Source organism: Strix uralensis, chromosome 4, assembly GCF_047716275.1.
Source record: "Strix uralensis isolate ZFMK-TIS-50842 chromosome 4, bStrUra1, whole genome shotgun sequence".
Taxonomy (NCBI): Eukaryota; Metazoa; Chordata; class Aves; order Strigiformes; family Strigidae; genus Strix; species Strix uralensis.
Genome location: NC_133975.1, coordinates 55,469,209 through 55,491,847, shown reverse-complemented (window position 1 = coordinate 55,491,847; position 22,639 = coordinate 55,469,209). Strand labels below are relative to the sequence as shown.

The window sequence follows — 22,639 nt, the reverse complement described above, 5'->3', positions numbered from 1 at the left end:
GATAATTTTGTGGTTATCAGGTTTCTAATACACGCTGGGTTTGATTCTGAGCTCACTGAAACTAGCTGACTAGAATCCAACAAAACTATGTCCGTGAAATAATTATTTATCTGAGAGCTTGTTCCTATACACTGTTTTCCCTTAAAGATCAAAACTGGAAAATTAAAATTAGAATGAATATAAACTGGCACTGAAATAAACATGAAAAGTTTTATAAACACAGGAAGTCACAATGTAGATTATGAGGAGCTTGAGAAAAAAGAAAGTTTAATAAAGACAAAAAAAATGAAAGGTTTAAGAAAAGTCCTTAGAAGCCATTTGATAATTTCTTGCATAGGATGAAAGTTTATAGTATTTACAAGTAAGAAAGTTATTGTTCCTAGATGTCTGCAAATAGAAAGATGCTTTGATGGTTAGGCAGAAACATGATTGTTTTAAAGGATTATTTATAACGATATTTTCTTACACATTTTACCTATAACATAGCAAAGAAGAAAAACATTGTTTCACAGTTGAATAGAATGAAGCAGACACGAACACACCAGATGTTGTTTAGTAATTTTCCTAAGCATCTCTTTTCCTTTGTTTGTAAGCACTTAAAACTATGTTTAAATGTTACAGACTCAAAAGACAAGGATCCAAAGCCCAGCGAGTTCAGTTGTATTACTTCATTTAGCTTTGGGTCAAGCCCTACAGGGGAACTCGTTACTTTTTTTTTTTTTAAGGAATTAATTCTGAGCAATTGAAATCAATCTGAGTTTTTATATCTGTGGAATCAGAGCCATAAAAATTGCAGATTTTTACAGGGAGATAAAAATATATTACATCCTGAGTCTAGCAAATTTAGTATCATCTCATGCTCTTGGAAAGCTCTTTGCCTTCAGGATTCTGCCAAGTGTGTCTGAAATTTTCATATAATAAAAATTACAGAAAGATTCAGGAATGTTTAGTTAATTTATATTCAGTGTAAAATACTTTTATAATAATTATTAATTTGGTACACTAAATAAGTAAGTGGCATGGTTATTACAGGTTATTGGGGATGAGCAGGAATCCTTATGGCTTGACATCTTTAATAAAACTGTATTACTTACCAGTAACTGAATTTCCTTTTTTGGGGGGAGGGGTTACCTCTTCCACAGATTCGTGGTCTTTAGAGAAATTTGTGAGAACGCCATGTTAGACATCAAAGAGCTGTTGAAGTTGTCAAATTTCAGGTAAGTACAAATTGCACTAGCGCATGCATTGAATGCCATTTTACCTCCGGCAGATGTGTGAGTCACTACTACACCCTCCTACTTCATTCCAAACTGACTGTAAAAATCCGTCTCTGAATAGGAAAATTGGGGAAGGGGGAGCTGGAATGGTTCTGTGGAGAAAACGATCGTGTAGGAGAACTCAAGTTACTGGTAAATAATCTGTTTTCATCCTCAGTTTGTGATTGTCCTCTGCAGACACTTAAAAATTCTGAAGGAAAAATGGTAGTCATGGAGAGTAGGAGAACAAAGACACAAACCATAAATGCCACAGAAAATTATGTGGAAAGAAATTGCTTTGTTACTAGACTATGCCTTTAGTCACTCTAAAATCACTTTATCCAACTGTAATGGACAAAGAGACAATTAATCTCTATGGGCTTCATTTGGCAAAGCGTTCTGACATCAGAAGCATAAACTCTCTATTTTGAGCAGGGTTTTTTTCTGCTGTCTCTTTCATAATACAAAATATATAAAAAGTGTGGAGGAGATGATGAGTGGAAAAAGGGAAATCATACCCATCTTTGAAAGGAAACAGGAATCTTAAGAGCCAAATAGAAGGAAATATTGTTCAAGAGAGCATGGAGTGCACTAATTAAAGGGCATCTAGAATTCCCAAGTAGGAAAAAAGGAAAAAGAAAATATACTAAGAAAGAACAATTGTACTGTGTCAAAAGCCAGGCATTACACCTGACTCCATACCAGTCTCATTTCTGTGGAGTAGAAGAATGGCACTTGCACACAGGAAGGGTCTACAGTGGTAGTAACGGGATTAAAGAATTGCCAATAAGGTAAATATTGATGTCTTAACTGCAGTACGAGCAAGGATAAATTTTCTCGTCTGCCAAAGACAGGACAACCCTGTGAGTCACAAAGCTGCATAGGAGGCAAAACCTTTGAAAATAAAAGGCTGCCAGCAGCTATTTGCTATGTTTATACATAAGCCTGGGATTGCCATACAAATTCTGAACTTGTCATTTGCATCTGTCATTATCACCAATAGGAGGCTCTTTCTCTAGTAAATACAAGACCAAAGTCTATTGAGAAGTTTAAGAAAAGTATTAGGCTTCTCACTGGTATGGAGACCTACAGCACTATTTAGTTCAGAGAAATTCAAAACATGTTAAGTGGTTCAGTCTTAGCTGGAGGGACTGCCAGCAGTTCTCCGGCTGTCCTACGAAAGACCCCCAGACTGGGTAACCTGGAATAGCTGCGTATCTCAGCCTTTCATTGCAGGAAGTGTTAAGGCCCTACTAGAGCAGGAGACAAAATCAGGAAGACACGTGCATCCATCCTACAAGCAGTTGCCTGACACAGGACTAAAGTGAGCCATGAAGCCAGGCAACATTGTGCCTCAGGATGAAACAGCATTTCTATCAATTTCCTAAGCAGAACTTTATGCATAGTGAGCAGGAAGCATGAAAAACTGAATGCCTCTTCTGAATTTGTGACTTACTTAAAGCCACAAAAGAAACTCTCTCAAATTTTACACTGCTCTCATGTTGCACTAGGAAGATGCCTCTGTTATTCCCTTGGGATGAAAAGCACTGACAGTGATGCTGTACAGATGCATATATATATATATATATACAGGTAGATAAAAGGCAATCAATACATGCGCCAGCACAAAGAATTACCTACCTAAAACTTGAATTTCAATGGCTCCATGTCCTTCGGTGACACACATGGAAACTCCAAAGAGTAAGATCTGGGGAGAATATCCCAAATTGAGAACTTTATTGGGGGCATTTGAGTTTAAAATGCTGATTTAGGCTAGTTTAAGATTCTGGACAGAATTTCAGAAAACAAATAGTCATTTCATGTTTCATCAGTAACCATGATTATAATGCTAAAGGAAAATTTGTTTTGTGCAAATTGGTGGCATAATTTTGTATGCTAGAGAAACCTGCTTGCAATCCCCACACCTATGTTAAATCATCATATAACACATAAATGATTGTATTGATTATCTCACTATCATAAGAAACACACTTTTAAACCTGCTTTTACATGCTTTAGGTGACTTTGCATTTAAGTATATTTAGGTCTTGAAAGCATGCTAGACATCTTTAGCTGTGATGTAGATGAAACAACCACGGCAAGCATGAAAATTAGCAAAGGTAAGTCTTAGAAGGAAGCATTACTGAAATATCGCTGTTAGATCATAATAATGGTGCCATAAATCTCCCTTTCATTTGTTGTGTATTTACATAGCTTCTGCAGATGGTAAACAGTGCAAATCAATCCCCAACATTCATTCCAGTAGCTAAGTTTTGTGAGAATAAGAAAGGCTTGGCAGTTGTATGATTTAACATCAGAATGTTACGTTTTACAAAGGCACTGAAGGAAAGACGACCTTGACAGACTGAAGTTTAATATGAAATGAGATGAGGAAGCAATCTATAAGCATAATTATTTTTATTTACATATATATGCCCATATATTAATATATGTATACTTTCACACACGCATACTGTACCCAGTCAACTTCTGATCTCCAATTTGACTACCTAATAAGCCAATTGGCCTAGTTCTTCCATCATTTCTGCATTTCTTTAAAAATGCTTTCATAATTTGTTTTCTAAATCTCAAGAAACAATTAGCTATCTTATAGACTGTTCCCATTAACTTGTAAATAGTCTTGGCTCACAGGACTGAGATCTGCAGAATAACTACTCATGTCACTAACTCTTATGTGAGTGTTTGCATATGATTATTAGTTTTATTAGATTAGTTATTAGTTTTTCACTCTTTATCCAAGCCTGCTTTGCTTCTTGCTCTTAAGCGGATTCATAGCTACACAGAGACTATATGTAATAATAGGACATTCTTTACTGTGAGGGTGGTGAGACATGGAACAGGTTGCCCAGAGAAGCTGTGGCTGCCCCCTTCCTGGAAGTGTTCAAGGCCAGGTTGGACGGGGCTTTGAGCAACCTGGTCTAGTGGAAGGTGTCCCTGCCCATGGCAGGGGGGTTGGAACTACATCATCTTTCAGGTCCCTTCCAACCGAAACCATTCTATGATTTTATAACAGTCTTCAGAACCCACTGAAGGGTGCCAAACAGCAGCTTTAAGCACAGGTGTTCTGTACCCTGAATAAAGTTTGCATAGGTTGATAAAGAAGGAGTTGTTATAGATTTTTGTCAAGACTGGCTTCATTCCAGATCAGGCCGTGAGCAAAACCATTCACAAATGTGTGATGCATTCCTAGCCATACCTGCAACTTTGCATTTTAAGAACTAATAATGAAAAGCAGGGATGAGCTATTTGTGTCTGATTGAATTTGGGTAGTAAAGTACAATTACGACCGAGAGGGTCAAGATAATCAGGGCTGAAGGCAAAAGGATGTGTTCCATCAGAAAAACCTCTCTGATTTCTAGCAAACCAATTAAAAATCAACACTTTTTTTAATCTTAAAAAAACTGCAAGAGATGCCAAAGCTGAGTTTGTTCTGTTAACCCTGTAGTGACTAATGAAATGATAAGATACCAAGGAGACAAAAGAAGAATTGAGAGAGCAAGCAAAAATAATTCCTGAACACAAGCAGACAGCACAAGAACCTTGTAAAGGGAATCTTAGTTTTAAAGCTTAGACTACAGTGTTATGAATGGAGTTAGAATCGCAAGCTGAGTGTCTAGAATTGGGATGACATACAAGAATGCTCCATTAATTTGGTCTGTTTAGGAAAAGAATATATTACTTGTAGCTGCTCTTCAGTTGCCATTTTTATAAAACTTATTTATGATAAATCCCTGTGCTAATTCAAAAACTTGAAGTACTCAGGAATTAGTCTCATGTTAAAAAAATAAGGTAGTTGATAGCTATTGAAAATAAAGTAGTAGCTGTCTACAAACTGTTTACACTCAAAACAATTTACATATTCTTTGCTCATAAAATGCTAAGAATTAGAAAATATTAGGGTGTTCATGATAATTAGATGCAACTAAGAACCAAATGTGCTTTAATTCTCCTTATCTGGATAGCTAGTGCAACTTAAAAGAGTGGAAGTCATTAAAACTGGTAAAGAAATCTTCACAGTCCCCACCTGTAATTTTGTAACATAGCATGCTAAGCAGGTAAAGATTACATAAGCAAGAAAAGAGAAGGTAGAAGTGCTATTTCAAAGACTGAAACACTCCCTTCTTACATTTCTAATATTTTTCCTTTTATTTTTGTCCAAATTGTTTCCATAATTACAGACAAAGCAATCTGGGACTCTAGGTTGCAATCCCATATTCCTCATCCTTCAGAAAAACCAACGTAGTGTTTATCTTCTTCGTAACACAGGATCAAGCCTTTGCAAATAAATCCTGAAAATGGTATCCACTAATCTGTGAGCACAATTAATTGCCAGGGCAAGCTGAGTTTTCATGTTTAACAGGTCAGCAAAGAACGACATTTGCTCGGAATATTATCCACCTGATGCTGCAATGCATGGAAGTGGTCGTGAGCTTATATTTGACATTGACTCTTATCTTGAAAATTTACAATGGTCCGCAGGTGATATTTTTAGAGCAGTTCACAACTATGGTACAATTGTACTGGTGGCTCTTAAGACTAGCAAGACAGGTCAACTACCTGTGTCTCTCCATTCACATGCTGCAGCTATGGTCACTGAGTTTTCTTCTAAAAATTTAATTCTCTTTTTTTTTCTTTTTTAAGTATTGATTTGGCAGATTATTGGGGCTTTAATTCAGTGGTTGACCCAGTCAGTGAGCAAATTCACAATGAAACTACAGGACAGAAGTCTTACACAGCATACCCATGGGTGCTGGGTCAAACAGGAGCTGGGTCCCTACCAAAGGGTCCTTTCTCATGGAGACCACCAAGTATGTGGGGTAAGGTGAGGATTTGGTAAGCCCCCAGCATTCCTCCCTGATGTGGTGGTGTGCACCCAGATCCAGGAGCTGGGAACAGCCCTAGAATTCTGACTTCTGACATTGCTTCAGCGGCTTCTGTGAATATTGTGTCAGTTCGTTAGTTCTTGCGAGATGAAAGATGTCATTTAGCAGAGTAGAGAGCAGCTAGTGAATCCTCCTAGTTGTCACTGAACTACACAACTGCTTTATTGATTGCATCAGAATAAGCTATCTTACTAGATGGAATGAGCCATTTATTCAATGTTCATAATAGCTGAACTGTTCAGAAGCTGCTTGTTTGGGAGATTTATCTCATAATTAGTTTTTCTAGGGGAGATCTGCTGGGAGCTTGGTCACTGAAGCGAAACTGATACAGTATCTCTACACAGCTCTTCTGGACTCTTCTGTCCTGAGCTACCAAATATAATGGCTGCTCATTAGTGTTTAATTAATCCAGAGGATTCTGGTAGCTTAGAAATGAGAGTGTATATTTGCTGCAAATATTTTAACAAATAAAGAAAATATGGAGTTAACGCTATGAAATGTAATAAAATATGACACTCATGCAGACATGAAGCAAGACAGTTCCTGAAAACTATGTGAAATAAAGGAACTAGAAAGTTCCTATTTGGAGAAGAAGGAAGAAGTACTGTAAAGAAGTATTCTTAGATAATACTAGGAAAAGAGGAGAAAAATAAGAATGTAAGAACAAGAGATGAGACACATACAACAGTGATATTTGGAAGTGGATAAGTAACACTAAGAGCTGAGAGCTCTAGAGAGATGGCACAGAAAACACACAAGGAAACTACGCTAGAAGAGTTGATACAGCAGATTAAACATTTATACAGTAAAGATCTTAAAAGAAAAAAAAAAAAGTTAAGCCTATGGACCATCCTGAAAAGCAGGAGAGTTTTGGGGACACAGGTTTGGAAAATTAGTTACAGCGAGTGATAACTTTAAGGAAATGGTGAGGAGCTAATAAGGAAGCTATTTCTTCCTAAGATAAAACACTATAGTTCAGGAAATGGGTGTGATTGAAGAAACAATGTGATTAGCTAACTACATTTGCAATCTGTGCCATTACAAGTCAGGAGAACAGCCTCTATTTAGCTTTCCTCATTTATCCCAGTTTTCTTAGAGATTCGTATTTTGAAAAACTTCAAAATGTGTGAACGCTGTGAAATATGCTTTGGCATATTACCACGCTTGCGTGCAGAAGCAAACTAGGTACTAAAATATCAGTACGTTTGTACAACTAGTGTAGAACTCTACTTTCTTACCCTCAGCAGTCAAGGATTTCTCTTTTAAGATACTATCTTGTGTTTCTGTCCCAGCCCCTAAACATCTCTATTTAATGGGATAAAGAACATACACTTATAATTTGTAGACACAGAACAGTGTTGAACATACAATTATTGCCCATTTATCTTAGAAGAAAGTAACGTGCTTTTATATACATTTCACGAGGAGAAAAAAGATTAAGGCATACAAACCCCCAAATCATCAAGACAACACTGCATGCCTGCAACAAATTAGTCTTACAGTGTTGTTTGATACTAAATGAAAGATGGAGAGGACTTAACGTAGCCTTCTAGTTTACTTCTGTAAATCTGTTTTTTCCTAAAGTGTATGATACATCTCCACGTATTGCTTTTAGACAAAGAAGTAAATTCCAGGTGTTGATTTTAAAACTTTATATGATATGCTATATGGAATTGCATCAGGAAGATATCTAATATTTTTGGGAACATAACTTTACTGAAACAGAAAATTGTATATGTGAATTGAGGCACTTGATCTTTTCAGAATAACTTAGTGTTAGTATCCACAATGTAAATCTACAGTTGACTTTAACTTTTATCTTTTTTTGATGGGGTTGTTCTCCTGGTAGACATAAAGCAAATTTTCGGTGTTGTTTACCATTCTCATTGCTATAGTTCATCAGCATGCCACAAAAGACAGTCAAGAGCTTCTCACTGGCTGGATCTGTTTTACTGCACAGTGACCTTATATGGTCTACTACAATATGTGCACCACCTGCATGGTCAACTGCGTTCCTGCCCTCATCTGTAAAACAAAGAGTTACATTTAAAAAAATGAAATGAAAACCCACCGTAGAGTCCCAAACATAACAGTAATCATACAAAACGAAGTTTTTAAACAGAGTGAATTCATTCCTCCAGTGTTGTCAAATTCATACAGGGTTGCTTGAGGGCCAGACAGCTTTTAGTCCAACAGAGCTAGGAAAGTGAAAACACCTACAACAAAAGGGATTAACCACCTGGCACTAATACCTTTGTAAAGAAGTTCAGTGTTTAAGGCAGAACTGCTGGAGCTGATAATATTTCAAAGATACACTGGGTTTTGCCAGAGGGAGGTTCTGAGCACTTTCCAAAGCCTGGTCCGTACACCCTTGTGGACCACATAAATTACTATTATCACTATGCAGATTGAGAAATTGAAATACAGAAAATAAATTACTTAGGTTACTTAAAAACAGAATGGGGAATAAAATGGACAAAGCAGAGAGGTACTAGTTCCCAGTCACAAACTCTTTTCCTGCACTCACTGCCACACAGCATGTTCTTTGTGCTTCTGTACCTGAAACTTAATACCATTACCAGATTCTCTTTGTATGGCTGAAAGAAAAATTCACTCTGCATCTATAAAAGGCTACAATGTTCTGAGGTGTCATAAATAACACACCATAATCTTTGTACGGAACCCTTTCTGTATAACAAATCAGATTTGATGTATCAGTGTAGGAATAAAGGAAAAATTGGCCTTCTATTACAGTAATCGACAATACCACTTCCTTTCCCAGCAGGCAATCAGCAACAGACAACAGTCAATAACCTAAATTTCAGGGTTTCCAAAAGGAGAGACTTTCAGGTGAGTTACAGTTCGTATCAACTGGAAAATCTGGATGAAAACAAAACCTTGGGGGGAAGTCACTAATGCAAAAGTTTTGCAAAATGAGGAAAAAAACCCCTCTCCTCAATTTCTTAATGGCCCCAAAGCATATCTCATTCCCTTGTTATTCACCACTCAGTCATCACTCCTCTCTCTCCCCATCATACGTGGCGGTCAAGCTACCAAGTTTTCCTCATTTTGCAATGTATTCAGTATGAAAACCAAGGTTGTCTGCATTTATAATATGATCTTCCACTATAAAGAGTTCCAGAGCTCTGCAAAAAGAAGTTTCCAAATCTTCCAATTCTTGTTAATACTATTTATGAGACATATATACCTCTCACATACTATATATATATAAAAGGATTATGAGTATTGTATATACACCTACACTATATATATTCATAAATATAAATATATATATATATGGGGGCAGATATAGGGACTTCAGATAATTTGCTAAGTGGAGCTGAAGGAGGAAGTGTAAATCTTGGTGGATCTTAACTATTAGATTTATTACCAGAGTAATAAGTGTTTTGCAGAATAACTGAGATACATGCCACAGAGGGAAAATGTCACTGCCATGACTGTCTCCAGCTGGGCATGATCAGGACATCAGGGGACTGTGTTTCACTGCAGGTATGTATATTCCATTTTGAAAAAGGAGAAATATAAAAGAAATAAATATCTCACATCCTTGATGCAGTGACAAACTTAGGCATAATGCTGAAATGAAGTCCTACACCAAAATACAGCGAGACAATATAGACAGGCGTTCAGATTCAGTGCTTACGTTTACCAAATCAGCAGAGAAAAAAAAAAAACAAACCAACTTGACTGGAATATTCCAGTATCCTGTTTTATGTATCCTCATATTTTTTATTACAGAAGTTATGCAAATACATGATTTTGTATTTGACTCACGAAACAGGTGTGCAAAATGAAACTGAATCACTGATTCTGATCAGATGGACTGAATGTGGTCCTATAATGCAATTGAAAATAACAAACTAAAACCATGATAAAATTAAGCCTGAGGTAAGAATCAGGAGTCAAGCCTGTTCCTGTGTCTTGATATGGAACTGCATATAAAATATATAAGCAAAGAATAATATAAAGGTAGGGTCAGGTGAGGGTTTGGAAGCAAGGGTTAAAAAAACAAAAACCAGTTACAAGCCAAGTTCCTTACCTGGATGGAATCTGGCACAACTCCACTGAAAATAACTGTGATAAGATTTTCATTTGTTGTAAGATATTAACTCATATATCCTTTTACTTTCATTTTCTCTGGTTTGTCAAAGTTGAGTATCAAAAACTGCTGTATCTTTAAGTACGTAATAGTCTCTCACTTCAAATACATAACAAAGTTCTTACCCACACAATATTTTTGTTAGGTAGATAGATAATCAGCTTCCACTGTGCTGCCAGCAAAAGCGAGGCAGAAAGACTCAGAAACGAATGTCACTCCAGGAAATGTCACTCTGTCTCTAAAGTATACTCAAAAAGTTAGGGTAAAATGAACTTCAGGATGTCTCCCAAGCAGGTGGCAGGCTATAAGTGGCAGGCTTTGACAAGACTACATAGGCTGGTAGATTCGCAAAAGAGATGCCTTAATTGAGTTTGATGCTCTACCTCTTTCCCATGCTAGAGCTCACCCCGCGTAGCTGCTTCTCTGCCCCAGGCAGCTGGGTGAAGAACAGACCTGGGATAGTGCTATAATTAGGATCTCCTGGTGCTGCCTCCTTATGCCCAAGAGGATTAACTCAGCTCATTAGTGGAGGGCCACAGAGAATCCTGTACCAGATGTAGGAGGAAAATTCTGAAGGTCCTGACTACCCACTCCAAGCTCAGGCTATAACACTCCGTTGCATCCCCAAGCAAAAAGTGTATTTCTGACTCAGAATACTCCATGTACTTATTACTGACTCACTTCTCCCTGCTCCGTCGCTAAGAAACAGATTTTGCACACAAGAATACTCACTGAACTCCAAATCATTTACAGTCAAAACAAGACCACAGTATGTTGCTATGTCTTGTTCTCAATCCAACTATTACCTTGCAGTTCAGCAGCTCTATGAACTCCCACACTTAACGTGCTTTCAGCCTCCCAGAAGCTGTGTTGAAATTTTTTCCTGTGACCTTTTTAAATAAACATTTGCTATTCCTAAGAGATCAGTGATTGAACAGTTTAATGAGAGCATTCACATTTCTGCTTAAAAATGCTTCACTACAGCTCACAAAGGGCAATGCTGTTGTATAGTTTCTTTTATTTAAGTACACGTAATACTGTTTAAAGATGACAGAATGACAACCCAAGAGACCAGAGGGATTTTTTTTCCCTACAAAATGTACAGTAAGATTTATTACCGAATGAGTTGTTACTTCCACAATGTTCTTTAGCCCAATGCAACGCAACCATCTCTAAGAATTAGTACAGTCTCTTTTTCTATCCTGATTTGCTCATAGGAGTTTTATGCAAAACTGAGTTTTAATGTGGATTATCAAATTACTGTGACTGCTCACATTCCCCTTAGGAACAGAGTCTTGTCAAATTTCCCCATGGCTCAGCCATGTCTGCTCCAATGGATGCCCAAATCAAAGACCAAAATTTTTGTAGTGCATATGATTGGTAGGTCTTTAAAATGCAGCACTTAAGAGTAGTTTCAATTTGCTTTTCCCAAGATGTGTTTGCATAATTTTCCCTTGACTTTTCTTCCCTGGTTTTCTAAACCCTAAACCAAACCACTAAGTCATAAAAGGTTAACAAGAAAAAAGAATTAAAGCGAGAGCTTAAAGTATGAAAACAATGTAAAGCATCAGCTATATACAGCCACTGAGTTATTTCTAAAATACATGCACCAATACTTTGACTTTTGTCACCACTGTAAGGTTATTATTTCTGGAAATATAGTTACATCAGGCAAAGGGCTGTACCATAGTATAGGCAGATATCAGAAAATCTTTCCGCAAATAGCTCACATAGTGCTCTTTAATCCAAACCTTAAATTAACTTTGTTGTTTTCATACTGGGCCCCTTTTTAATATAAAGTTTAAGCTCTGCCAATCCAAATGACATTAAAGAAGCAGATGCACCTCATACAGATTGGGACAAAAACATTTCTTATTAATGTTCTGTTAGGATACAGAGCTGTGTCTTCACAAGAGAAAAAACAACACAGTTTCAGACAGTTCTAAAAACTCATGTTTTACCCAATTTTTAATTAAGTTTTAAAATATATTGGTCTGGTTCCTCCATTATTCCAACCTTTTCTCTTTGTCATCTCTAATATTTAAACTACAGTTTAGAAGTCTGTACTTCAGAAACGATCCTGGTCCTGCAAAGATGCACACTGTTATTTAAGCGTGTATATGGTGAGTAAACCCACAGGCTGGTAAAAATTACGATTCTGGTGATGATGGCATCATAGTTATTTAAATAACGACTAAGTAAAAGCATAGAAAATTATGTTCAGTATAGTCATGTACTGAATGATTGTTTGAAAGCCTGTCCATTTTTTTCTCAGAAAAAGGTAAGGTATGAACACTCTGTATTACCTTTTCCTATGGTATCTTTACATCATGACTACCACAGAGCCACTGCTGTCTAAACAGTTCTTTGCTAAATCTTTGTTACTGTATCTTCATGCTGAAATGTGAATTTTGTGTTTCACAATATGATTTTATGTAATATTTCTCAGTAGGGACCCTATATTGCTTTGCAGACTCAAAAATGCACAAAATAGATTTAACCTTTAAAAAGCACCAGAAATCACAAGTTACCATGTTGTTATAATGTTTATTATATATGTAGGATTCAGAAAAATACACCCGTTTCTCAGATAATCACCTAGAAAACTACTTGACAGCAATTCTTAAAAATGATGTTTTGGGCTTAAAATTTAAGAGTCGTACTTTGAAATGTTCTGCTTTTGTCTTTCAACTGGAAACCTGAATTCTCCTTTCTCCAATTCATGTTCTACAGAAGTTTATTGGTGTAAATAGTTACATTGGTATAAATGGTGCAAGTCAGCAAGGGAAAGGATGAGTTGTATGATCAAGGTCCCTTATTTGCATAAACCAAGCTGCTAAGGCAGCAGCTTTCGGTGACGTGGAAAAAATACAGTATTTCTTTTAAAATTCTTTTACTCTGCAATTGGGTGTAATGATCAAATAATTTAAATTACATACTGCCATTTTACTTTAGGTGCTTCATCTTTATTGCATTTGGCTACAGTTCTTGGCTGCTTTTTGACCAAAGTATTGTTTAGGTTAGACCAGTGTTTTATGGATAACATTTTTTTTATTATTATTTTTTAAAAGATGAACCAATTTTCAGTAGCCCAAGGGGGGACGGGAAGAGTTCTTTCTACATGTTCTATTTTCCTCTAGTTTTTAATTAGGTCCTCTTTGCATGTGTTTTTGTACTGAGGCATTCATCTGCTCCTGCTGCTTATTCTTTCACCTGCAGTCATAATCTTCTGTGATATCAAACTAGCTGCTGCAGAGGAAATTATGATGTGACATACAGAAAATTATGACCATGCGTGGGGAAAAAACAGCAAGAGTAGAACTCCAAGGGAAAAAAGGTCCTGCTTACATGTTTCTTCTTACTAAGAAAATAGAAAAAGAAAATATTCAAAAAACACTGTTAGGGGCAAACTCTTAGTCAGTGTAAACCACACTTTCTATGCAGACGTTAGAAAAAACATTGTCACTTACATAAACTGAGAGTTTACCTTTTTTTTTTTTTCCTGTCTGAACACTGTAAAGATAAAACTTTTAATTCAATGCCGTCATTCAGTTTTCATACTTGACCCTACTTTTTACCTTCAATCTATTTGTGCATGCTTTTAAATTGCTGGATTCTGGACCCTGTCAATTATTTGACTGCAAGACTACAGACTACAACCCTGTTACAGAACACAGCAGCTGCATTAATTTTATTTTTTTCAGGGAAAGTAAGCTTCATGTAATTATACCGCACTATTATTGTTCGCTGTTTTTTCCATGTCTTCTGTGCTCTTGTCTACAAGGCACAGGACACCACAATACTGTGTTGAGATTCATGTTTAATAATTTGAAAGATAATTTTTGGGATTGCTCTGCCTATCTTGTACTGAAATTCATTTTCCCTTTACTTAATTCCTTCAGGAATTATAAGACTGATTACCAGAAGTACAGTTTTATTTGCTTATTGATTAAAATCAATCAATATATCCTTAAAATGTTTGCTTTATGAAGAAAAAATAATCTTTAATTAGTCATATCAATGACTAATAGAATATCAATAGGATATCAATGCCAACAAGCCCTAATCTCTCTCATGAGTATCATGGGATGTCTTTTGTTTACAGTCAGGAGTTTGGCAGAATGTTTGAAGGGATGGGTAAATGTGCCACCATCACAATCTCCCTGATGTTATGCTGAGGCAGCAGTCAAATGCAAGCCAGATTCAACTCCACAATTTAATTCCAATAAAATTTGCTTATTTTTCATATTCCTCGTATGTCAGATACATACAAGAAAAAATCATTTGTTTCTGACTTCAGACAAAAGAACAGTGATGAGTTTACTGTTCAAGACTTTTTAATACTCCACTTCCATTCTACTGGTGGACCTGAGATTTCAATATAATAGCAGACATTTTTATCAGCAAGAAGATATAAAATACTACTAGTCTCAGTATTGGCAGGTGATTTGTTCTGGATTCCAAGGAGATTTGAGTTTTAAAGTGTAGTAATTTCCGCCACTGAATTCTATTTGAAAATAAAGAAGCCAACTAGTATGAAAAAGTTCCACTAGATATATAAAAGTCAGGTAAAGGCCCTCAAAGTTGAATGCAGCACTTCCCTCTGCCTTCCTTTTCATGTGCAATATGCTTACAGCAGATTCTTCAGTTGATTTTATAACTGTATGCAACTCCTTAGTAATTCCATTGCAGTCAAACAAATTACGTTTATGACAGCATAAGTCAGAGCTGAAGCCAGCCTACGCTTATTATTTCATACAACACAAAATAAATCATGGAATTCAATTATACAGTAAAGCATCAGGCAGTTTTTCTACACTGGTAAATAGGCATTTATAGCATCTCATGCTATTAACAGAATAAACCTGCACACAGCGATTAATTTAGAATTTTTACTCCCAGGCCTTGAGTGCACTTTTGTCTCTCTGCTTGAAACTCTCCAAGAACAAGGGTGTGAACTGAGCATGGCATGGTCACAGTCCAGTGCAGAACAGGGGCTTTCTGCTGAGTGCTGCTTGAAAGGAGCTAGGCAAGAGGCTTAGCCTGGTGTGTGAGAGTGGTACTGCTAGCTGAAGGAGCTCGAAGGAGCTGTGAGTCTCCACCGGAGCAGTGTCAGAAAGTGTGTTACCCATGGGGAGTTGGAGTAGGTTGGGAGAAGCCCGAGAAGTGAAAAACAAAACCAAACAAAAAAGAATCCGCCATAAAGCACATTTGCAGGTCCTACTAGGCCCTGGGAAGAAAGACGATTCAGAGAAGTATGAGAATAATTCACGGAAGTATGAGAAAGTAACAAGTGGCCCTGGGATCTAGGAAAAGATGGGGTGAGTCTTGGGGTCAGTGCTATCCCTGCCCCAAATAGTGAAGCCTAGAGGTGACTGAGAGGACCTGGCCTTCTAAAGCAACTCCAAGAAGCAGCGTGCGGGCTGTTGCTTCTTAGTGTGCAGCCTGCACGGAAGAGCTGACCTGTAGAAAATTCTTGTATCTGAAAGGTTGTAGGATACAGCCTGAGAGAGACCAGCAAACTGTTTTGTTTTAGGAAATCTTTTACTTCCTTAGCAGAAGGCAGCCCACTGATTTGACTGGAGGGCAACTAGCAATGCAACACAGTCCACACTCAAAAGGCCAAGTGATGCCAAGATGTGGTTGATAAACTGGACACTGTCTCAGGTAAGTGACTCTTTTTCAGGGAAATGCAAATGCTGGTGTAGATAGGGTATTCAAGGCATCCACCCTGACTCCTCATGACATTCTGCTAGCTGGACAACTAACCAGACACACAGCAGTCTCAGGATCAAGGAGGCTTAAAGACCAACTTTGTTGATACACACTGACACCTCATGTGACAGGAACACATCTTTGTTAATCCTAACCATCTTGCTGTTACCTGTAGTTTTACCTAACTCCTTCCTCACTATCTTTTATCAAATACTTAGGCTGCAACTGCCTCCGGTGGGCACTGTCTCTTGATTATATTAGTGTACAAAGATCTTTAAAAGACTCTCTAACTAAACAACGTCCTGGTGCCCTGGCTGAGACATTCAAGAGCTTCACTGCTTAATTAAGGGATAGATTTTTACTAATTTAGTTCTTTGTCAATAATGTCCAATTTCTGTTTCTGAGAGTTGCACAGTACTCCTTAGATATGAACGCAACAAATGTAACTGAATTTAGGTGGTCTGCATGTCGTATGTTAACTCTATGTTGTTATTGCACTGTATGAAATACTATGTAAACCAGATGCCTGTGTAACTATCATGTAAACAACTAAAAGGCTTGGCCTGTGCAATGTATTGGCCCACAGTGTTGCAAAAATCTGCAGAAGTGGACCTGAGAGTACAACAAAATTATATTCTATGTTATTATTTAAAAGCTATGATTATATAATTCGACTGTATTAAAACACAAGGTTAAAAGGGGAAGAACAATGGCTGCAAGCTTAACAAAAAAAGTTAATAAACACTTACTTTCCAATTATGCATAAGCAATGCTTAGCAAGATGGTAATGGATTCTTTCTTCTGTTTTCCGTGGTAATTTGGTTGATGTTTTTCTACCGTTGCTGATTTAGTGACAATTGATATTTCTAGACACATAATGCCTACTCTTCTAAATAAAGTAGAATAAGCTGGACACTTTGGCCATGTCTAGACACTCAACTAACAAGCTTTGTGTGCTTTGTTTTCCGAGGGGCTTGAAAGTGTTAACATGTGACTGTAGTTATCTATAAATATGAATAATTTCAAATATCCTAAAAGGCAAAGTGAAAAAAGACATGAAGAGGGAGGTTGAATTGAAAGAGTGAGTTTCATATCTTGTATTGTTCATTTCATTGTTACTGTAATTCTGAAAGCTTTTCTTCCTGATAAGGAATTTTTGTCTTCATAAATGTTAGGGGAATTCCAAGTTTTGCCTTTCCTACTTTGTTTAGCTTTGAAGTATGAAGAAATAGCTTAGTCCTTAACCAAAGTTTGAACTCTTAACTTGCTTTGTGGGTGGCAGCAAGATCTAGTGAATAAACCAGGATTTCTTTCCAAGTCTACTCATGACCTTCTTTAAGACCCTGGAAACACCTTTCATCTCTTATTTTTTTTTTCACCTTTTTCTTTTTTAAATTTCCTTGTTGCCTATGGCTTCTATTTTGACTGTAAATTAAGCAGGTGTCTCTGAGCCTGTTGGAATATGAGCAATACACAAACTTTACAGACTGTGATGGAAATGCTGGAGGGAGAGAAAGTAGGGAATCAGAAAAAAATCTACTTTGTTACTTAGATTTTATTTTCTTTGTACCTGTACTGGCAGAATTCTGATCTACTTATTCTGCTTATTCAAATAATCTTCCTTGAAAAAACACGAAGAGGAAAAAAATTTGCACTGCAGAAAATAAGCAGGACCTCTCATACCTATACTCTTTAAAACAACAGAAAATCAGGTCTCATACCTTCATCTTGAAGAAGGGAAAGTTGCAAATCTATGGGTTCTTTTGCTTGTTTGTTTTGGTTTTTTTCCCCTGTCCTGCCCCACCATCTGGGTTTATGTTAAGTTTTGGCTTATGTCATGAGAATTTTGCCACTTGTTCCAGTAAAGTTAATATTTAGAATGTAAATTTTAAAAAGATCAATAGCCAGAGAATGAAAATTCATGTGTCTCATATCACGTCTCGAATGGCTCTTTCTGATGCTCTAGGAAGACTTCCTCATCGTTCTGATTGCATTTAGGCCAGCTAAAGGGTAAGTAAACTGGAATAATATTGTTTAACAGCTTCCTAAGAACATTCATGATTAATTGCTGATAAGTACTAAATATTACTGTGAAGGTACATGTTGGCATGCATATGGTATGCTTAGTTTCTAGCTGATGCAATACTTGTGCTGCAGAGGCTTGGAAAAAATACTGCATTATCAAGGACTTCTAACTAAAAAATGCTATAGTTTTCTAAGACTGACATGCCTCGGAGAGGACAGATCTAAAGGTAACACACTATTCCTGTACAAGTAAAAACTAGAATTTTAATTCTCTGCAAGCTGTTCCAAACAATAAGTTTTCAAGCAACAAGTTAAAGCCTCTGGTCTCAATATCATGAGATATCATCTCAATATCATTCTGCTTGGGAAACAGCTTAGTAGGTGGCATTTGCATTTGGTAGGATCTAGTACAATGAAAAGGGAAAGACTGTGGTAAGATGCTGTCTGGCTGCATGAATCAGGATGACCTTCATAAAAGTGATTAGCCAGCAGTGTGCCATTATCAACAGCAGCGTGTTCTAGGATTCTGCTGGTTTTCCATACGGTACTGAAAAAGGTTATGCCATTTTTTTAAGAAAACTGAATTTGACTTCTTTCCAGTATGTTTAATTCTTAAGCAGGTGGCTGTCTGCTTTAGATCCTGAAATTAACCTCATCTCCTGAGAGGAGATGTATGTAACTATACAGTTGAGTACCTTCTTATTTTTGTACTTAGCCTTTCTTAGCAGATCTCTGCAAGAGGTCTCTAGATCCTTATAGGATGGGCAGCTGAGTACGCAGAATTTATAGCACATGTCAGATCTTTTTAACAAGAAGCAGTATAATGTTCATGGTCTGGTGTAAAGGCTGGGATCAAGAGAGGTCTGGGTCTATGTGAAAGGCCGCATTGCTGAAATTCAGCGAGGAGTCTTGCCATCAATACAAGTAAGACTGGGTAGATAACAAAGAAATGTACAGCCTGGGAAAAGAGAAAAGGTTCCAGTAAGTTTCCTGAAGAAAAAGGTAGATAAGCAGCTGTCAGAGGAGAGCCTTTATAGAATAAGTTGGTGTTTTTAGTTTCTTTCCAAATCTACAGCTGTTGTACCCAGGTTGGTGGTTTCATGAAGAAACAAGGTTGTGGATGGGTGCAAAAAGCAATAGCTTTGAGATTCCCCAGGGAAGTCTCTAAGCACTACCATTAATAAGAGTATTATGGAAGGGCAGAATGGGAAATTTTTCATTTCCCTTACAAGATACATGGAGAACTTAATTCCCTTTGACAGCTTTCAGAATATGTGGATGCTCTAAACAGCAAGAAGGTACTATTTTCTAATGGGTAAAAGTCTAATCTCAACTGAAGTCAATCTGAATGAGTCCCTCTAGTCTGTATAACTACTGAATCTGACTCTAAATATCCTAGCTTTTCACTTCTTAAAATTATCACTTTTATGGTATAATAATGGTAGCTTCTACAGTGTGCTCAATGATATATAAAACCACAGGAAAATAGTTTGTCAATCAGTTTAAAACTGAAGTGTGTAACAAACTACTGGTGGAAAGATCACTGAGATTAAGGTAGCATGTGCATCACAAATTTAATGATAAAAAATACTGTGAGGCTATTATCTGCTAAAAAATACTACTATTTTAATATAGCATCATCTTCCATTAAATTTCTTGACTAAAATTTATCTGGTTGGCCTGATCTTTCACCTATGCAAACTGCATTGGCGCGTGGCACGTCAGAGCAGGATGGAGACCTCGCTACAGACAAGTTTTGTCTTTCTCCTGCATTCTCATGTGGGTCTTGCAAGAAGGTAGGCCTAACTTGAAAACTGTGGTCTCAGTCTCCCTGTCCCCCAAGCACTCAATCTGCCACATGATTCAAGTCACCGGAGTCTTCCCAGTCTATTGGGAAAGAAGCCAGCAGAGAGCTGAGGGGTGTGTACTAGCCATCAGGTTGTTCATGAAGTGATCACAAGCTGCCATTTGGATAATGCTGTTCTTTAGCTTAATATCCCAGCTTCCAGAGCTGATGGTAGCAAAACAGTTTTAGGCTTTATCTACAGCAGAATTAACGATTCTGCTCTGACCTAAGACACTGCTTTTTGTAGCATGAACCATGTTACATCAAATATAACCCTTCCCGAACAATGGAGATGAGATCTTCATGTTGCATGTGGAACCAAGATGCAGTGGGAACTTAGAAGAGTTTTGGAGGTATGCCCTATTAGTTTGTAACATCTGCACATCTGTAACAGCCCTAAATGAACAAACTTACTAAAGAAACATCACTGGGGAGAATGGCAGCTGGGGCTATAAAGGAAGACAGTAGGAAAGTAGCTATAGTTTGATTTGGGGATGAAGAGTGGTGAGGCAGCTAGAAGGATAGGGCTTATGCTCTGACTGGACAATGCCTAAGAATTTAGCTTTGATTATGTCCTGGTTTTGGCTGGGATAAAGTAAATTTTCTTCCTAGCAGCTGGTACAGTGCTGTGTTTTGGATTAAGTGTAAGAATAATGTTGATAACACATTGATGTTTTAGTTGTTGCTAAGTAGCACTTAGGGATTTTTCAGTTTGCCATGCTCTGCCAGCGAGCAGGTGCACAAGAAGCTGGGAGGGAGCACGGCCAGGACAGGTGACCTGAACTGGGCAAAGGGATATTCCATACCATAGAACGTCATGCTCCGTATATAAACTGGGGGGCGGATCACTGCTCAGGCATTGGTCAACAGGTGGTGAGCACTGCGCATCACTTGTCTTTTCTTGGGTTTTATTTCTCTCTCTTTTTGTTATATTTCTTTTCATTACTACTACTGTTATTATTACATTTTATTGTTGTTGTTATGATTATATTTTATTTTAGTTATTAAACTGTTCTTATCTCAACCCATGAGTTTTGCTCTTTCTTTGATTCTCCTCCCCATCCCACGGGGCAGGGGCGGGGGAGGAGTGAGCAAGCAGCTTGGTGCTTAGTTGTTGGCTGGGGTTAAACCATAACAGATTATAAGTGAAAAAACATAACTGGTGGTTAAAAGCAATGAGTGGGCTAGGAGCTTTGCATCTAATAACAGAGTTCAGACAAAATTCTGTCCCTGAGTGAGGCAGAGGAATCTGTTGTCTGGGGATATGGAAGTACAAGCAGCTGTACTTGGTACAGGCTGTAGATATAGTGGGGGAGAAAGCAGGAGGGGAGAGGAGGAGAGATCACTTGGCTTTGCATTTTATGCTTTGATGAAAATTTGGGGGGCGAGGTGTATGTGGCGTTTACTAGACAGAGCATGTAGAACAATTACAGGCTGTACAGGAACACCCAGTAATGTATCTTGTTAAATTGTAGGACAGCACTGAACAGTCCGCATACTGTGATTAGTTAAATTCATTGCTTCTGGCTTAAAATCTTTTTGGCTACCTCAATTGTTTCTTTCATCTCTGCATACAAGAGGAAGGCTGGGAGACTTAGAAGCCTCATCAGTACTAACAAAGCTTCCTCTACTCTGCTTTGCAATTATATTTGCCTGTATTAATGTTCAGAGACTCACATAAAGTAGACCTCTTCACGACATAAATACTTTTAAAAAAGATGATCTCAAGACTGCTTTGGATAAATTTGACCTAAGTTCTCCTCTTTAACTGTTTACAATATGCATTTAATTCTCTGTATTTTCCCCCATGTTCAAACAGGTGATTCAGTATTATTTCAGGGGGCTAACAATAATGAACACCCAGACAGTAACACTGTGCACGTGTACTTCAAACTTAATAGAGAAGGAAATCTGTCAGTAAGTCAACAGGTTTTCATTTCATGTTTTCTGTGAGGAAATGGCTGTTCAGTAAGGTCTCTGGTCAGCAAGTGTGTAATTCCCCTTTTACCTTGTGGGAGGTACTAAACCTCTTTCAGCATTGGGACTTAGTCATGAATTACTTTTCTACAACGGCTGTAACCTTTCTACAATGCAGTAGCCCCTCCTGAACTTACATGGAAATGGTCTTGCCTTTATGCAGTAACTCTGGGATCTCTGAACTCTGAGAAACCACTGTCATTTTCATTTAATTGAGAAAAAGATTTCAGGCGATCCTTCTCCTTTGCAAGGCCACTTTTAAGAGGCCTTTCCCTGTAGGAAAAGCCATTTGTTCCACAATTTCCATCCTGTACCATGCAGGCTTCTCTCAAAAATAGAGATCTGATTAACTCCTTTTCACACAAACTGTCACTAAACAAAGTGATGCATGCTTGCTGGGATGAAATACAGTATAATTGGGGCTTTCAATAAATAGAAATGTTTCTATGAGCCATTCAGTATGGGCCTAATTTCAGCCTAACATTGATTTAGTACTTAAAGACCTTCCTCATTACTGCATGTTATAATTACATGGGTGGTAGATGTGAAAAAACGATCATGTATATGGTAAAATATAGTTACTGAAGTATTTCAAGTTCCTATATGAGTCCCAGTTATCAGAAGGGTAACAGCTGCTTTTGTCTCAATTGAAAGGAAAAAGACTATCAATACATAACACTTTTTATTAGAGCTATTGGCCTCCACAACTTGTCTTTGTTATACTTTAAAGCCCTTTGTTAGGGAAAAATAATAGTCATAGATGAAATTATATTAAATTTTATGGTAATAAGCACAT

At 37.4% G+C, this 22,639-nt stretch overlaps 1 protein-coding gene across 6 annotated transcripts in view; it reads right to left on the bottom strand.

Moving 5' to 3' along the window:
- RAP1GDS1 (Rap1 GTPase-GDP dissociation stimulator 1) overlaps positions 1-22,639 on the bottom strand; it is a 102,144-nt gene that overhangs the window by 18,403 nt on the left and 61,102 nt on the right. For 4 of the 6 annotated variants that reach the window (XM_074866786.1, XM_074866787.1, XM_074866790.1 and 1 more), the window contains one exon: positions 8,039-8,185. The exons of the other annotated variants lie outside the window; for them this stretch is intronic. In XM_074866786.1, the coding sequence (XP_074722887.1) occupies positions 8,039-8,185 (147 nt within the window). The remainder of the gene's footprint in view (positions 1-8,038; positions 8,186-22,639) is intronic. 6 annotated transcript variants of the gene reach the window in all.